The 17,294-nt window shown below is 39.5% G+C and overlaps 1 protein-coding gene across 1 annotated transcript; it reads right to left on the reverse strand.

The window, feature by feature from the left end:
• Window positions 1-10,604: 10,604 nt before the first annotated feature.
• eif4eb (eukaryotic translation initiation factor 4eb) lies at window positions 10,605-17,294 on the reverse strand. The gene is made up of 7 exons (XM_080042900.1): window positions 17,212-17,294; window positions 15,954-16,063; window positions 14,703-14,798; window positions 14,513-14,576; window positions 13,340-13,453; window positions 11,417-11,556; window positions 10,605-11,288 (listed from the first exon to the last, which is right to left on the reverse strand). The coding sequence occupies exons 1-7, from the start codon at window positions 17,227-17,229 to the stop codon at window positions 11,174-11,176; spliced, it is 657 nt and encodes a 218-aa protein (XP_079899026.1). The 5' UTR covers window positions 17,230-17,294; the 3' UTR covers window positions 10,605-11,173.

A 17,294-nucleotide genomic window follows, 5' to 3' on the forward strand; every position in this document is an offset into this window, starting at 1 on the left:
AAATAAATAAAGATTGAATGGTAATTTTTTTTAAATAAATAATAAATGTCATGCAATTTCTTCAATGAGGACTTACTGTGTAGCTTTACTAGCTTAAAAGCAGATATAATTACTAACCTAATGTGAAAGATCAAAGGGGCAGTGACATGTTGCAGGTCAGTCCTGACTCAATTCCGCTGTCTCAGAGCCCTATGGCGGTGACAGGCATCTGGCTTGCATCATACACGTCGCCTATATTTTGCAGAGAGGCAGAAACAACAGGGACAGGAGGCACACTGTTTAGTCTCACATCCAAAGTGGCAAAGAAAACCGTCACGCCATCTTGACTTTATCACCCTAAAGAAGTGAAACCTGGGCCAACGGTAAGTGTACAAATATATACTACTTCAAAATAGTTTTAGAGAATTTTGTGGAGCTGCCTGTGTCAACCCATTTGGCGATGGCTTGGCTGTAACCAAAATTCATTTATATGAAAAAGTGACACACTATAGCTTTAATAGGATGCTGCAGTGGACAGACCTTAGGGAATTCCTTCCTTCTCTTGGGGATGTATCTTATGGAACCTGTCAAAGTGCATCACTAATTGTATGCATTGAGGCAAACAGAAGTGGGAAGGTTATTTAGAAACAGCCATTTTCCACACTCAACCAAGGTGGTGGAATTTTCCTGGTTGAATGCCGGCCACCTAGCTATCTCGTGAACTGTAGTGTGGTTGCATATGCATCCAGTGTTTACTTGACTTTAAACAAACAGCAACACATCTAGCTGATGAGCTCTGCCAACAGTGGCTGCAGTAGTCCAGTCGAGGTTGACTCATGTTATGTACGGCTACTCCAAAACAGTCAGAACCCTGCTTAAAGGTCATGCTCCGAAGCAAAATGCACAACACAGATAGGCTATGTTTGGTTTGGTCTGGCTGGTAAAAAGTCAAATATTGTTTGACATTTAGTAATAGCTGAATACGTACGCCACATAGGAAATGCCCGGAATCTTATTAAAGGAATATTTTGAAATGTTGGGAAATACACATATTTGATTTCTTGCTGAGTATTAGATGAGAACATGTACGCCTACTGTAATGTGTGTACACCCAATATGAAGCTATAGCCATCCGGTTTTCATTGTGTCATGGCATATAGGCTAGAGACTGGGGAACAGCTGGCTGGGCTCTGTGAAAATGTTAAAAATAAATCTGTTTTCAGAAACTCAAAAGCTACCTACCTTTTGTGTTTAATCTGTAGAGAAAACAACCCACAGAGATTACAGTGTCTAGTACAGTGACTTCCTTCAGTCTTTGCATCACTGTGATGTTGCCAGGCAACCAATGGAGACTCCAGGTACTCCCTTGTATTATTAACACAGAGCCATGAAGACCGTTTCCAGTCTTTATGCCATGTGCTGTGTTTTTTTATTTTCTTTATTAGCGGCATTAAAGCTTAATTATCATTGTGTCGTGGCTTTCTCCCTCACTATATGCACAGTTCAAAGCCTATAGGGGAAGGAGATGCTGGAGGTATGTTGGAAGGTGTATAGAGGATAGAGTGTCTGGTTAGCATAGGAGGCAGGTGTACCAACCACTTTATCACAGGTCAAGCGCCATGGGACTTGACAGCATCGCTACTTGCAGCAACAACAAGTGAAACATATATTGCCTTTTTTTATTATTTTTTTTACAGTGTTTTTGGGAGGCAAATTGGTCAGGAGAGAGCAGCAAAATCAGGTGAGCGGCTGTAATAACAAGCGGCTGGGTGTTCAACACGAATAATAAGATGATTTTAACCACCAAAACCCAGTAAATGAGAAGAAGGAAGCAGTGATGAGCGGATGAGTATTCAGACCACAGACCCATAAAAAAACGTTTAATGGAGGGACATCGCCGAGGACAGACTGAGCCGAGTGCTAATCAAATATCCATCACATTGGGATAATTCCACGATAGCCGGCCAATGTATAAGCTTTTCGAATGTTTTGTCTGCTCGGTAGAAATGTGTTTACAGACAAAAATACACTTAAATGAACATGAAACATAAAACAACCCCTATTTAGCAATCCCTGCTTTATTGCAACACTATCCCGGCGGTGTTTATGATTTACTTGAACTGTTCATTACCCCGAGTTATATGCTCCAAAAAGTATTGTATCATTTCTGTGGTAGTCTGGTATTTCAGGCAAAATCCTGTACTGAATATACGCCTCGGAGGCACAATTACACTGAAAAAAATAAAAAACAAAGGCAGTTTATTGTGCACATTAAATACAAACACATCCCAATCCTTTATACAGTCTCGCACAAATCTGCTCTTGTTTGGGAATTACTGAGAGTTAAGAAAGCGTGGAAAAGTGACGAGTGGCTCCGAGGTGGGCGTTGAATAGTCAGTGAACGCAAGCCAAGAGCACAAAGGCATGCGACTTTACTGCAGAGTACTTGAGCGGTATTAGAAAGGGGGTTTTGTCATCACAGACACGCACGTAGCTGTCACTTACTGGGAAAATAATAGGTTTTATACAAGAGAAAGAAAAGCAATATATATAATAATATAGGTCTGCCAAAAAAGGTATAATTTATTTGATCTGTTACAAAAAAAAAAGAGGCAAATAAGGCGTCTGTATAACACTTCACTTGTGTTAAGGTTAGGATTTCCCTCTGGGAATACCGCTAATGAATATGTTCTCTGTGCACTCATGCACTCTTAAAGGCACTCAATGGCGTTCTTGTACTGAAAAGGAAAAACATGTATAGGCTATAAAGGAATCCAAGGAAATCCATACTTTTAACCCAATAGCAGCAATAATGTTGCTGGGTAGTAATGGCCTTAAGGTTACACAATATATTTTACACCATTTCAGTACATGCATGCATAGTAGTCTTAGTGCCATCACCATATTTTTTTTTACTAACTTCGTCACTATCTTCTCATTTCCTGTCTTATACCCCAACCGTATAAAGGAAAAAGATCACTCTTTGAACTGAATCTCAAAGGCTTTTCCTCTGTAAATCTAAGTCTACTGGGATGAAAGCTGTGTCCCAATTTCTTAATAAAATCTAAGTTGGTGAAGTATCGCACCATATGCTTTTTGTCAGTGCATACTGTTTTGTGTCAGTGCGTGTGTGTGTGTGTGTGTGTGTGTGTGTGTGTTTGTGTGAAAAGGGGTGTTTTTGAACGTACTTTCTGTTTTCTTGGATATTTCTGAAGCTGACACACCACCACGCACCACCTCCTGCAATTAGAGGTGTTTTCCATTGTGAGCCCTAACAAGTGAAGTCAGAACTGGATTATAACTAGTTTGTACTAGGCTATGGAATTGATACACGGCTATTGTTTATAATAGTGCTCTACGCAAATAATTTGACTTGAAATGTACAGTGAGGGGAATTAGACACAATGAGCTATACAGAGGGATGGAAACTTTCATTTCCGCCAATGACATCCAGGTCATTTCACTAATCAGTTCACTTTTGTGTCACTAATTAGTAAAGGTCAAATGCTTACCAATGTCCTCCCATGTCCGCACTGTGATTTTCCACAAGAGGCAAAGCCAGGGCGCATTATTCACACACGTGGGATCCTTCAGGAGTCAAGCACACAGAGGGAGAGCTAGACGAGGACAATGCGCACTCAAGGGAGAGACAGGAAGAGAGGCTGACTGTCCCAGAGCGCAAAACATCCACATTCAAAACATCTGGAGTGAGGCGCCGACAGCTACTGGAGAGAGAGAGAGAGAGAGAGAGAGAGGGGTCCCAGGATGACTCATGGTTACGCACAGAGAAGACTGAGTGAAAAGAGAAGATTCAGAGTTATTAAAAAACTACAAGTCCCCGTCAGTACAGTCAATGTAGGTGTCAACTTTAAATAGTTCATTTTAGAACTTGTAAATGTCCTCGGTTTATCTTGTTCTATCAAAAACTGTCAAAGGATATATATATATATATTTCTCTTTAAAATTCCCAAAATATCGATCTCGATATCAACATTGGCCTGATTCAAATCACTTGGGTTGGCTTTGAAGCAGTAACTGGATCTCCTATGGTAGCCTTACCTTTGATTTTTATGTCTCAGCGCCAGAGGCATTATGTGTTTTAGGATGTCCGTCCATCTGTCCGGGCAAATCTTGTGAAAGTGATTTCTCATGAACGCTTTTATGGTTCATTCTGACTCAAGGGTATATTGATTTGATTTCGGAGGTCATAGGTCAATGGTTAAAGTCACTGTGACCTTATGCCTCATCAGAGCCGGCCAAGCCTTCATGGGGCCCTAAGCAAAATATGATTAGGGGGCCCCTCTCCAATGTTAGCGCTGCTGAAACTATAGATCTTTGTTAAATATCATTCACACACCCAGTGTTTTCCGCTAGTGCCTCCACTGTGCAGCTGTGCGAAAATATTAGACAGCTGAGATTCAGACCTTCCTAGGGGGGTCCGGGGGTATGCCCCCCCCCTCGCCCCCGGGAGATTTTTTTAACCTTTTTAAAGTGAAATGCATGAATCTGGTGCACTTTGAGAGGAAAATTAAGAGGCTAAATCTGAGAAATTGTGTGAACAAATAATTTGGAGACACTGATGAATTAGAAGCTATTGAAGGACACATGGATTTTCCATAAAAATATTAATATAAAATAAAATATTATGGAGGGTCCTCTGGGTTGGGCTTGGAGCTCTTTTTCTTTTACGGGACATATTTCTCTGTAATATAATGAATGCATTTAAATTGCAGTGAGAGGAACGAAGCAGAAGAACTCTGTTGTCCAGCTACTGTATCTTTTTTTCCACAGACAAGGCTGAAATAGGCTATAGACTATACACAGTGCATGCTGAGGGCAGCCCCATTTCCAATTGTTTTTAAATAAACTCAATACACACTGTGCATGGATGTGAACGTGACATGATCAGATAATTTCGGATTACCTCCCAGATTAACTGATTACATTTTTAGGCTATTAATTATCTAGACCAAAACATTGTATTCCTTTTTTGTATGATAACTTACATTTGCATAATATAATGTTAATATCAAACACACAAACTAAAAAAAAAACGTTTTTTTTTTTTTTTTTGAGGGTCCCCCCTGGCGGTCGGGGGCCCTAAGCGACCGCTTAGTTCGCTTATGCCTCGGGCCGGCTCTGTGCCTCATACATGCAATATATCACAAACGCTTTGAGAGAAATTCGTCAAATTTGGCGTAAACTCACACTTTAACTCCAGGATAAACTGATCACATTTTGGAGGTCAAAGGATAATTCAACCTTACATAGTAACTGCAAGTAACAGCATGAAAAGTCACCCAATACGCTTAATGTACACTCCTTTTTGTGCGAACCCTGCCAATTGTGACCTCAGCCCCCTATTGAAAGTTTGATGAACGCACAGCAGCTCAAGCTGTTCAGGAATCCTTTTGATTGAATATCTTCAAGCTGTTTTTAGAAGTGCTCAAGCTCATTGACTGACCCACTTGTGTAAGCAGGCAATGTTTTTTTTTTCACTTTCTTTTCAAAGCATTGGTTTTCCATTGAGTGGTTTTCAAGGCCCCGCTGCTTTTTTTATACTCTATAGCCAAATCATGGGGGATTAACCTGAAACAACCTGTGATGCCAGATAAGTGAAATAGACTACAATTAACCACCTGGTAAGACGGCAGCACCGCAGGTCCACAGCACAGCGCTGAGAATCACTGTGTTAAAGAAACAGAAAGGCAATCATGTTAATTACCACCAATCACTGCGAAATGTCACATTTTGAACACACTGGTTTGAAGCAGTGATTAAATGAGCAAAAGTCAGATTCCAAATGTCACAAAATGACCATACAGCAAACTACACGGGAGGGAAATAACATATTACTTAAGGGAACAGTTTGACATTTGTTTTGAGGAAATAGGCCTACACTTAATCCCAGATCAACATATCTTCCTACTCTAAATATGAAGCTACGGCTTGGTGTCCGCCAGCTAAACTTTGTACAAAGACTAGCTGTGCGGTCCATTACAACGATTAATATGCAGTTTTTACACTTCGGTTTTTGTATGAAATAAACTAACGAGATAAAGCCAACACTGTTTTATTTAACAAGCTCTAGAATTGATGGTATGGCACATCATTTAAAAGTGTTGTGTGTGTCAATAAGCTAACGTCGCCTGGCTTTAGCTTAGCGTCACGTTTAGCAAGCAGACATAAAAGCGGTATCAATCTTCTCATCTAACTGCAAGAAAAAGAAAAGAAAAGAAACAAAAAAAAAATAAGTCAAACTATTCCTCAGCAAGGTGCTAAAAATTCAGGCTGTCAGCATTCCATATCTTTTTCAACTGTTGAAAGTGAGTACTAAAGCTGGTCGTGAAGTTAGAAGAGTTTCTCGAGGGATCAGAAAGCTCCCTCAGACCCCCTTTAGGATCACACAGACAGACAGGTGCAAGTGAAGAGAAATAACTAGGTGCTCCAAGATGGTGCCTTAATGGTGATCGATGGAATGTTCAAAATCAATCCTACACACCGGCAACATAGCAGGCTACAGAGGCTCTAACAGGTGTGTGGATCAATACAGAGAACCCAACTAGCCTATGTAGCCTATATACAGTGACTGCTTTACACTGCATGATTGCTCTGATAGTGTCTCAAGGGATTCTTCTATATACATGTTAATTGTATGTGTCCGGGACTTAACATGTAATCCGGGAATTTCCTTCACAAGTAGGCTAACTGCCTGTCTGATTACCCCGCCTTATTCATTTAATAGGTTAACAAATCCCCCCCAATGGATCCTTATTCTATCGGGAGAGTAATGAGTGCCCGGATAGCCCCTGGGGAAATTGATCAGCCATATATATTCGCAATGGTAAGCCGATAAAGCATTCGACTGCACAAACGACCGTGGCTCCTTATATTAGGCCCTTCAGCTGTAAGGGAATTACACAATGTAATGTGCCTAATTATAGCTACAGGGAAACATACACGACCACACACAGTTCTTTGCCTTCAAATGTGTAATAATCTCATTCCAAGTATAGACTACAATGTTTCAAGACATTACAATTCACCCTCGACACTGGCAGACATAGCAACGCACAAAGCAGTTCCCCTTTTTGATGTTTCATGCTTTTGTTGATTTTCTAAAATTCCCTAGTCATCTCCTCTTGCGCACACACACACACACACACACACACACACACACACACACACACACACACACACACACACACACACAAACACACACCACATTCTGGTACTTCTATCTGTGTGAGGACACTCGTTGGCATAATCATGCGTTCGTTAGCCCTTTACGCTAACCTAAACCATTACAACTGAATGCCTAACCCTGACCCTACACTCACCATAACCTCAACTGAATTCTAACCTGAACCTTAAAATCTAGTCCTAAGTCTTCAAGCAGCCCTTTGAAGAAGTGAGGGCCAGGCAGAATGTCCTCACTTTGAAAAAGGTCCCCGATCCCATGATGAAAAGCTAAAATTGGTACTCACAAAGATGCTTTTACAAGTACACACACACACATGCACACACACAAACACAAACAGAGAATATACACGCTTAGATTTTGCCTGCTGCCTAAGTTAATTTATTTTCCTTTGAATTGTGAGCCGCCACCATCAAAGCCCCAGATAGAAAGTAGCCAGACAGACAGACAGACAGACAAGACTTCAGTGTAATTCAGCCAACACCGAGCCGAGCGAATCACTGCTTTTAAGATGAACGCCTACAGGATAACAACTGTAAACAGATCCACCCCATTACTGCCTTTATACTGGCCTTTCAAACACCAGTTTAAAGTTAAATGGGTCTGCAGCTCCCTCCAGTGTAAAAAGTGATGGGCAACAATGAAAAGATTAGCTATTAAAACCTGCCCTAAAGGCCCTGTGCGGCCCTATAAAACTGGAGTCGGCTGGATAAATATTCCACTGTAATAATATTTTATGTTTCGGTGCATTGGGCTCTTCTGCTTGATATAGTAGATTACTCTGTCCCTAAAGAACTCTATTCTAAATTTGTATTGTTTGTTTAGTTTTTTTCCCCCTTTGCCGATTCATATCCTTTTGATTTGACCCATCGTCTCAAATAGGACTGTTTGGGGGTTTTGTTAAGTGCCTCTGATTTGAAAACAAGGAGGCCCTGGGGCAACTCCTGGGCGGACCAGAGAGACCTGTGAAACTTTGCCCGATTCAATTTACCACATTGATCGCATTCATTGCTGCCAAGGTTGGTCTGTCTGTAACCCCCATTTAATAAAGTAACTGAGTCGGTGGCCTTGTGTTCACCTCTCTGAAAGGACTGGGACATTTGTTTTTTTAATACTAGCCAATTGACAAGAGAACGATTCAAAGAATTAGCATCTGTGTTGGTGGACAGTTTTTCTTTTTATAAATGCAAGTTGTGGACAAACGTGCATATATATCTTTAATGAGTTTTGTAAAATAGATTTCATTACATGCCATAACTGTTGTAGTTAGTACACCTCTCAGTATGGCATACTACAGTCCTACATCATAGTGTGAGGGCAAATGTATTTGTAACCATCGTATTGATCTGTTTTTCTTATATGTATATCACATCAGTTTAACACATGTGCATTTCCTCTAAGAAATGTGCTGACAACAGTTGCTTAAACTAATTTAAGGTTTATTGTTGCTGACCACAATAAACCACAATGACCACAATAAACCCCTGAGACCTGTTTGACCATCTGTTAGTTGACATCTGTTAGTTGACACCCCCGTTGTTGAAGGGGGCCTTTAAAATCCCTGTCTGACCAAAAGATAGGGTCAGTCTCGTCGGGGGCTGACCATGCAGGTTGGAAACTTTACTCTGTAGTTTTATCTACTTTTATTAAATTGTTTATATTGAGAAGTTTCAGTTCATTTATTCCCACAAGGTTTAACTGATTAAAAACTTCCACGACACATAGCAAACCATAGCCTCCAAAATGGCAATACAATTGACTCAACACATCTTCTATAAGTTTCAACAAAACGATAGGCTTAATAACCTTCATGAAGGCTGAGTATATAGCAGGGCTGCTGTAATAGACCTTGAGCTAGACGTACCTAATAAACTTGCAACAAAGTGTACAATATGTGCACTTTTAATGACGCTTACTCATGAGATGATTATCTGATATCCTTGACGCATTCTAACTTTTAACTCAATCACAATTGACCAGACTAAATCAGATGAGTTATTAGATATTTCTCAGTTTTTTATATTCATACTGACACTCCAAATAACATGTGAAGTAACATTAGAATAACTGAGAGCATTGTTATGGTTATGGATTTTAATTAAAAAATATTAACCAATCGTCTCATGAATGTGTTAATGACAATTGTTATGAAAAGCAGTGTTATGTTCATGTACAGAGGATTAGGGTGAGTTTTTTTACTATTTTTTTTCTCTGAATTCCTGTTGATAAGTTATGTATCACATGTATTAATTAAATTATTAAGGCAGTCAACTCTTGCGCATGGAGGGGAATGCAGCTTTAACGTAGTATTAGATGTACAACGCCTGTTTTGTACATCGGCATTGTATATTATTAATTTTTTTCTTTATACCTCTGATCATAATGCTCTATGTTGCGATGTGGATGTTCACCACATCATTTAAAGGTGCTCTGAGGGACTTTCAGTTAGTGTTAATTCTAGCACCCCCTTTGGACAAAAGCGGTAGTGTTTTACTACACCAGCTGTTGAGTGTATCCATGACAAAGACATTAAGAAAAGCTATATAGAAATATAATTATTTGCACTGATCGTCTCGTTTGCTGTTACATGTCATTTAAGATCATCAGAGGAACATTTGGACTGTTTCAGAACTATTTAAAAAAATTCTCGTAGCACCTGGTATGTCTTGAATTGTCCTTCACTCCTACTGGACCCATCTCAAGACCTCCGTTTAAGCCTCTGTTGAGATTAGATTTGCTTATATTGTGAGGTACTTCTTGAAATCTTCTCTAGGAATGTGCTATACATATGTTTATTATTTCAGTGTGTGCCTGTCAAGAGTCTTACATGATATATCAGTTGGCCTTTAAAGGTTACCATCACAACCACACCATATACCTTCAACAAGGATCTTAATGAAGCTCCTACAGTCTCTTAACGCTTCGTCAGATCAAGAGGGATCTACTTGTGGATGCTTCGCCTGCTGGCTTAAAGAATGCCGATCCTTGAGTACAGTGATGACATTTGTCATGTTGAAGTGACATTTTTAAAGGTGGCAATGGACTCAGATGGAGAGCCATGTTGCCCAAAGTAACCTTTTCTTTCAAAGTTCTTTTTACATTGACATTTTGAGGGATCTCGGGATGATGGGGTGATGTGAATGGGTTTGAATTTGGGCTTGGGGCCATTGGTGAATCGAAAGCTATATGGGAGCTGCGGGGGGGATTTACCTGTTCCCCTGTGATCGTGTCTCCTGTAGAATACTCATTTCTATCATGTGGTACTAAACTATGAGATGGTATTTTATAAATGCCCTGAGCAGCAATGAAGAAATATCCTTACGATACAGCACCGCTGCAAGTCAAAATGCAAATCATTTATAACAAGGAATGTTGTAATTACAGGTTGCGAAAAAGTATTACCCAATTTAACAACTAATAATTGCAAAACCAATGTTTTAATTATATTAACACTCAAAATGAATATGAGTCATGAAATACTTTAAAAAGGCTGATTACGTGCAACAGTTCAAGGCAAAAAAAAGAAGCATAAAAACAAAGTCTAACAATCTAATAATATGCAGGCAAATTAATAATAAATTAAAATGTCATTAAGGATTACAGCAATCCAACTATGCTGTAAAAAATGGGAGAGAAATATATATTTTTCTTGCATTTCAGGATTCCCTGAATTAAAAAAAAAAGAAAAGAAAAAAATCAACACATTTTTTAGTAGAGTATGCAGCACTCTAAATCTCATCCACTGTTAATACCTCTTATTGTTAGTGTTTAGGAAAATTCACATTCATTCATCTGCTTTCCATGGGTAATTTTCTTTTCTTCCTATGGTTCAAGTCCCGCGTAGGTTATGGAAACATTTGGCATGTAGTCTTGGTAGATTGTTTTTTTTGTCATCTAGATTGCATTCCGCACAGTCTTTGCAGCAAAGTAAACATATGCACCAACAACAAATAAGACAAGGACATTTAAAAGAGGCACTTTAGGGGCATTTTCTCAAACAACAAATTTGTTCTTGGTGGTTGAACCGCTTTTGGTTGCGGTGTCTGAGTGGGATTGGTAGCCGATAGTCATCTTCATGGGAATGCCCAAGCGCTCCTTGTAAACTCTCCTGTTGGCAAGAAGATGACATCATAAGGGGAGGCAGGGAATGTCATCACTTCACTTGTATGTATGAATGGAAACCTGTTAAACAATGTGAATATGAATAAACCCGTAAATACTGAAGACCCGCCTCACCCTATGTGTGTCACGGCTTCCCGGTTATCAAAGTCTGCTGTCCAAACGGCTATTTTGTCTCCCTTTGTGCGGATGTTGACCACGGCTCCACAGACGTCATCACTGTGGTCGTCAAAGGCCTCTCCCACTAAGCACAGGAGCTGCAGGAGGGACAAAAATAAGCTGTTAGAAATGTAGAAGTTCAGCCATAATATTTGAATATTTTTTGTTTATTCCTATAAAATATATTGTAAGGACCAATGATCCAAACTCATCATCAGCATAGTATGTAATTCCCAACAGAACCTTTCTGCACTCTGATGATGATGACCAAAGCATCATTTCAACACACAATTGAATAATTAACTTCAACTGAACTAAATACTAATTCAGTGAATGGAAGAAGAAAACCCTTAGCAAACTATAAACTGGGTTCCTTCTAGCACTGAGGTATTAATATAGGTGGCCTAAAGAAGTATAAATGTCACTGAGAATACTGTTTTTTTATTGCTACGAAAAAGCTTCTAGCTACTACTTGCAGATACATTTGAATTTTAACATTTTTTCCTGAGGTAACCTATTGTGCAAAATGCTTTTTCATGTTTATTCAACATAAATATGGAACCCTCTATCTTTTTCTGTGTTAAAAAACCCCCAGTAATATGTATCTTTCCTTATGACATCATAAGGGGAAAAGCAACGACCTCTCAACCCCCCCCATTACCAATCTAACTAAGCACTACCTCAGCAACCTGTGGATAAGCCCATTCCCAGATATCTCTGAATCTAACCTGCTGTTTTAGCTGAAACGGAGCATTTCAGACAGAATGTGAAAAGAGGAGATTTAGCAATGGCTGAGAGAGAAGAAAAATTAAAGTTTTTTTTTTTTGGACATTACAAAGAAAACAGTTCATAGTAGAAACCAAAATTACAATTTTGGCCATAAAAGTTAGAATAATGTGTGGCCTTTAACGTTATTTATGAGCAGATCTGTGAAACAAATGTCCAAATTCAGGCAGATATCCATGCAGGTCCTGGAACGGGGTTAAGTATCACACTCCAGTGTCTCAGCTCAAAAGCTGTCTTTTGAAAATGTCCTCAATCAAAAACTGTGTCTTACAGCTTATCACATGGTACAATAAATAGTGAAAATGTCATGGACGAGCATTTCAATGAGTGAGAGGGTGACAAAGACCAGTGGTATTGACAGGTGCTGTTTGCTCAGTGACAGATCACAGCTGACTAGATGACTGTATCACTGTCAGTGAGCTTTAAAATAGCAAGAGAGCTCACCACAACGCTGTGTGGACTGCAGACTTAGCAGCAAGCTAGCCAATTTAAAGCTGCTCTCATTTGAAACTCAGCATACAGTCAAGGCAATAGTATCTTTCTTAAGATATAGAAAATGTTGTTGCGCTAAAGGACGATGGTCTGACCTGCGGCTCACATTAGTTTTAAAAGGTATGAGTGGATATAATCATTGTGTAAGTAATGTATTAATAGTGTTCTAAAACAAATCACGGCTGAGATCTACTACTTTGGTGGAGCAAGTGATTCTGGAGAATGACTGTTGTTAAAATCACTTTCTCATCACAATCCTCTACTTGACTGTACTGTGTGCACACACTGAAACAAATCCAGTGTTGTTAATACACAACCTAGACTCTGTAAATGGGCATTTTGCTAGCTACGAAGGACCCTTTGTTTACATACCCTTTGTCTACATACCCGTATAGAGCCTAGGCTGTGTATACACCAGATTTCTTTGAATGCACGTCCCACACACACAGTACAGACAGGTAGCGGAACTGGTGGAGATAATTACTGATTTTGACAAAGTGATTTTGACAACCAACTTTCCCCAGAATCGCTGACTCCATCTTTAATATTGTCAGTCATTTTATTTACAACACTGAAGAGGACTCAAAGGACAGTCAAACCTACAGTTTCCAGCCAGAAGCGGTCCAGGTCTTGTCTCCTTTGCTGCTTGTTGAGTGTGATGAGCCAGCGGCCGCCGCGCTTGTTCCTCTCGTCCTCCCACATGGGTTCAATGCCATCCTGCAGCAATGGTTCACATTGTCAGTGCACGTCCCAAAACCACTCAAATGGTTTAATCTGAATACTACACTCAGTATGTGTTCATTATGTTAACATCTTTTTCTCAAGTAGCTTTTCTCTCATTTGACACTAGCTCTGTCTCAACATTATGATTAACATTGAAGCATTTTTTTTCAAAATTTAAATTGCATTAGAAAGTGCTGACAAATTCACTCCCCCCAGCTATGAATACAAGTGCACTCGTTAAGTCTTCTCAACATGTGATCAAGCAAATTATATCAAGACACTGATCAAAGACTGCAGTCGTATTAGCATACAGGCCCTTTTTACAGCCGTAATCACGCCTATATCATGCACTATACAGTTTCTGCCATTTAACTTCCTAAACGTTCACACAAGCTCATTTTACCATCATCACATCTGGTAACATGAGTTCTGAGTAACTAGAGACAGATTTAGTGAGAGACAAAGTCCTGCCCACTCCTGCCTTTGTTCGTCTAGCCTCCAGTAATGATACTGTTGTTTTTTTGAGTGGAACGCTTTGTGTCAACAATTCAATTAGGTACAGTTCTGTTTGCGGGAGCTTAACTTGATTCATTGTCAGACAAATCCAGTAATTTGGCTTAATTGGTAAGATAGTAATGAAACGCTCAACACATCATTGAAACAAAATGTTGAGACACAGTTTTTCAAATAACTGCCAAAAGATGATACACTTGTGTTTCAAGTGTGAATATATGATATGGCCTGCCATGTTGCCCTCAGGCAAATTATAATGAGTCATCATCCAAACATGATGTTCAGCTTTGAAAGAAATATGTTTTATAGCCTTTCACACGGTCTTTCCAGTTTCATTGAGTCAATATAAAAGAGAGAAAACTATTTGTTGTTGAACACAGAACGGAGCAACTCTGGACAGTGGTGTGTCAAATATAAAGTACTTACCTCAGCACCAGAGGGGAGATAAGCATTTAAAAAATATTTTTCAACTAAACTGGAATCTGTATGTGTACTTAAGACTGTTCACATTGACATAAATGGAGAATAAATCAGGCATACCTTAAACAGGGAGTAATCACAACCTGACATGAGGTTGCTTGACAACTGGATATGGTTGTAGAGACTGAAATGAAATGAGGAGAGCGCAGCATTAACAACACATACTGGTCTACCATTATTTCTATTTCACAGTATACAGACATTCAGGCACGGCATGAAAGTACAGGAATATAGATTTAGTGCTCCTTACGCCCAGAAATCTTCAACTGTGTCAAATTTAGAGATGAGTCGCAGGTTGGCCTGCCATGTTTTGCTCTTGTCGTTCTTGAAGAACCACAGAGACCATCTGTTGAGGGGGGGAACAAACAGGAAAAAAGAATTTACATTAATGTAGCAAGATCCTAATCAAAACAAGAGGTAAACAAAGGCAACCTAAAGCCTTTGAGCTTTCCGAGCAAATGAGCAACGTACGGATGCACCTGGACCCTGCCGGCAAAAACTGTTCAGTTAATCAAGCCTACACACTCTCTCCCGGCCCAATTAATTTTGACACCGTGTCATACTTGTTCGACGTGGAAGCCTCTCGTGGTTCAGCAACTGCCTTAAGCTCTTTAGTTTGAGGAATAATGAAGAAAACTGTGGCTGTTTACACTATTATGAAGCCATTAAAGCAGCTAGTTGGGATGAAAGCCCGGACCAAAAAGAAAAATTACAGAAAAGGTGGCATAAGTCAACTGGTAGCAGCTTTATTACCTTCAATTGCATTGTCTATTTATAACAGAATGTCTGATAAGCAAATATGACAATCCAATAGTAGGTACTGGTAGGCTGTAGTTTATGGGACCTTTTGGTATACCTTGTTTAACTTGTGCTGTATAATATTTGAATGTTTAAATATAATCTGAGGCATCTGATATTGTCCAGTCCCTTACATGGATCTCTATTAGGGTTGTTTCTTTGCATTCCAATGCTTGCTGTTATAAGGCACATGCACCCACTGACCCTGGGAAGAAATAGGTGGGTGTATTTATCATAATGTAATCGAGCAATCAATTACATGTTCATATCATGTTACTGGTACATTTCCAAAGAGTCATGATGTTAAACAATTTTTTTTCTTCAGTAACTTCTGAGTCCATCTGGTAAATGAATATAATTTAATAGCGAGAAAAGAGTATTTGGGGTTTTTATTCAGATTTTTGTTATATACTTTGTGCTGCATACAGACGGTTTGGTAAATTGCTTCCTCCTGGTGAACACAGCATTCATTGTTTTTTTGCTCAATGGTCTATTCTTGTATCCCTTTCACTTGTGTGAGGTCCATTCAGTTGTGTGGAAGAAGGGTCATTCAGTTGTTGAACTGCTGCTAGAGATCAAAACACTGGGCAACACACAAGTCACAAATCATTTGACATTAAATTCAAATGTCAGATAAAATATGTGTATTATTCTAATGTTCGCTGGCTGTCTTGAATACTTTTGAACTTTGCAGCCCCCTAACCTGTTCTGGAGGGGGTGTTTCATGTAGGCCTCAGGGCTCACAAGCTCCTGTCCAGCCTCCTCAACTCCATCTTCATCAAGGTGGGGTGGACTTGGGGTTGGGTTGAGTTCCTTAAAGAGCAGAGCAAATAAAGAGTCATATTTTCTGGTCTGGGACTAATTTGATAAATAACAGTAACACAACATGTCTAATCTCTTTAATAGCAACTTCACAGTGGTTGATTACATAAGTGAATCCTTCTACCATGCCAACTGCATGGTAGTTACAACTAAATACATTATTTTTTTTAAAGTGTGTGTTTTTTTAATTTTTAGAAAAAGGCCTAATACCGACAAGAACAACGACAGTGTTGTTTTTAATTTCAAAGAAATTAGTCATCTCCGAAAACACTCCGTTCCGTGACGTCAGCGTTTTTCGGTGAAACCCGATATGAACATCTGTTACACATTTCACTGTTCTGTGAAGCTAGAGTTTGCCTTAATCAATCTTCTGATAACTCATTAGTCAAGAATAGTGACAAGCCACTTTGCCCGACTGTAGTAATTCACATAATGTTTGCTGGTGAACGGAAAGAACAGCGTAGCATTTTTCCATTCATACGACTTTACCCTATCTGACAGTTGAATCATTCCCATTTTTGGTCATTTTAACCAAAACTTTGACTCAATCTTGTTTTTTGGAAAGCACTTTATGCAGCAAATCATGTTTATCAGGGAAACTTACAACTTTTAAAGTGGACTTCGCCGGTTTCGCGTTAACTTCTGTAGTGAAGAAGCTTTCGTTGTAACGCAAAGGTCAGCAGGGAGCACTGTCAACCAATTTGACAGTTTTCAAATGTCAGCTATACAACTGCTATTCGTATTTGGTGTACTACTCAGCATGCCGAATATACTGAAAGTTTATAGTAATAACTTAACCTAAGCAATGACAAACTAACACATTTTCTAATGAGACCTAGCGTGGTTGTCACCGTAAAGGTGAACGGCACGTCGGTTAGCTCTAACGTCAGCCTTAAAGCGAGGAGGTCTCCACTCACAGGCTTTCCCCATTTTTATGCCTGGGTCGTGGCACAGAAGACAAACTTGAAACTAGTCAAAACAGCACGTGTAATTCTAACGACGGTTAATTACACTTTACTGACTGGTGTTTAAAGTTTTACATTAACTTTTAGTGCGATATCACCCAGTATTTAGAGCCAGAAACCCCCTTTCCAAAAAAATTAAAATGTTTTGATATGTTCTTTAGAGAAAGTGCTCACCGGTTCGGCGGTCGCCATCTTACAAATCTCCTGTTAGAAAAGTTTCTGCTGATTGGACCCGAGCTCCGAAACGTGACGGTCCC

This window comes from Ammodytes marinus (assembly GCF_949987685.1).
Source record: "Ammodytes marinus genome assembly, chromosome: 15".
Taxonomy (NCBI): Eukaryota; Metazoa; Chordata; class Actinopteri; order Uranoscopiformes; family Ammodytidae; genus Ammodytes; species Ammodytes marinus.

Bases quoted from the DNA above. Each gene is read 5' to 3' on its own strand.
- eif4eb (XM_080042900.1), bottom strand. The intron at 11,557-13,339 runs GTAGGTTTGACT...TCCCTCCTGCAG, and splicing joins ACCGCTTCTGGCTGGAAACT to CTCCTGTGCTTAGTGGGAGA. The intron at 11,289-11,416 runs GTGAGGCGGGTC...TCTTGCCAACAG, and splicing joins GAAGCCGTGACACACATAGG to GAGAGTTTACAAGGAGCGCT.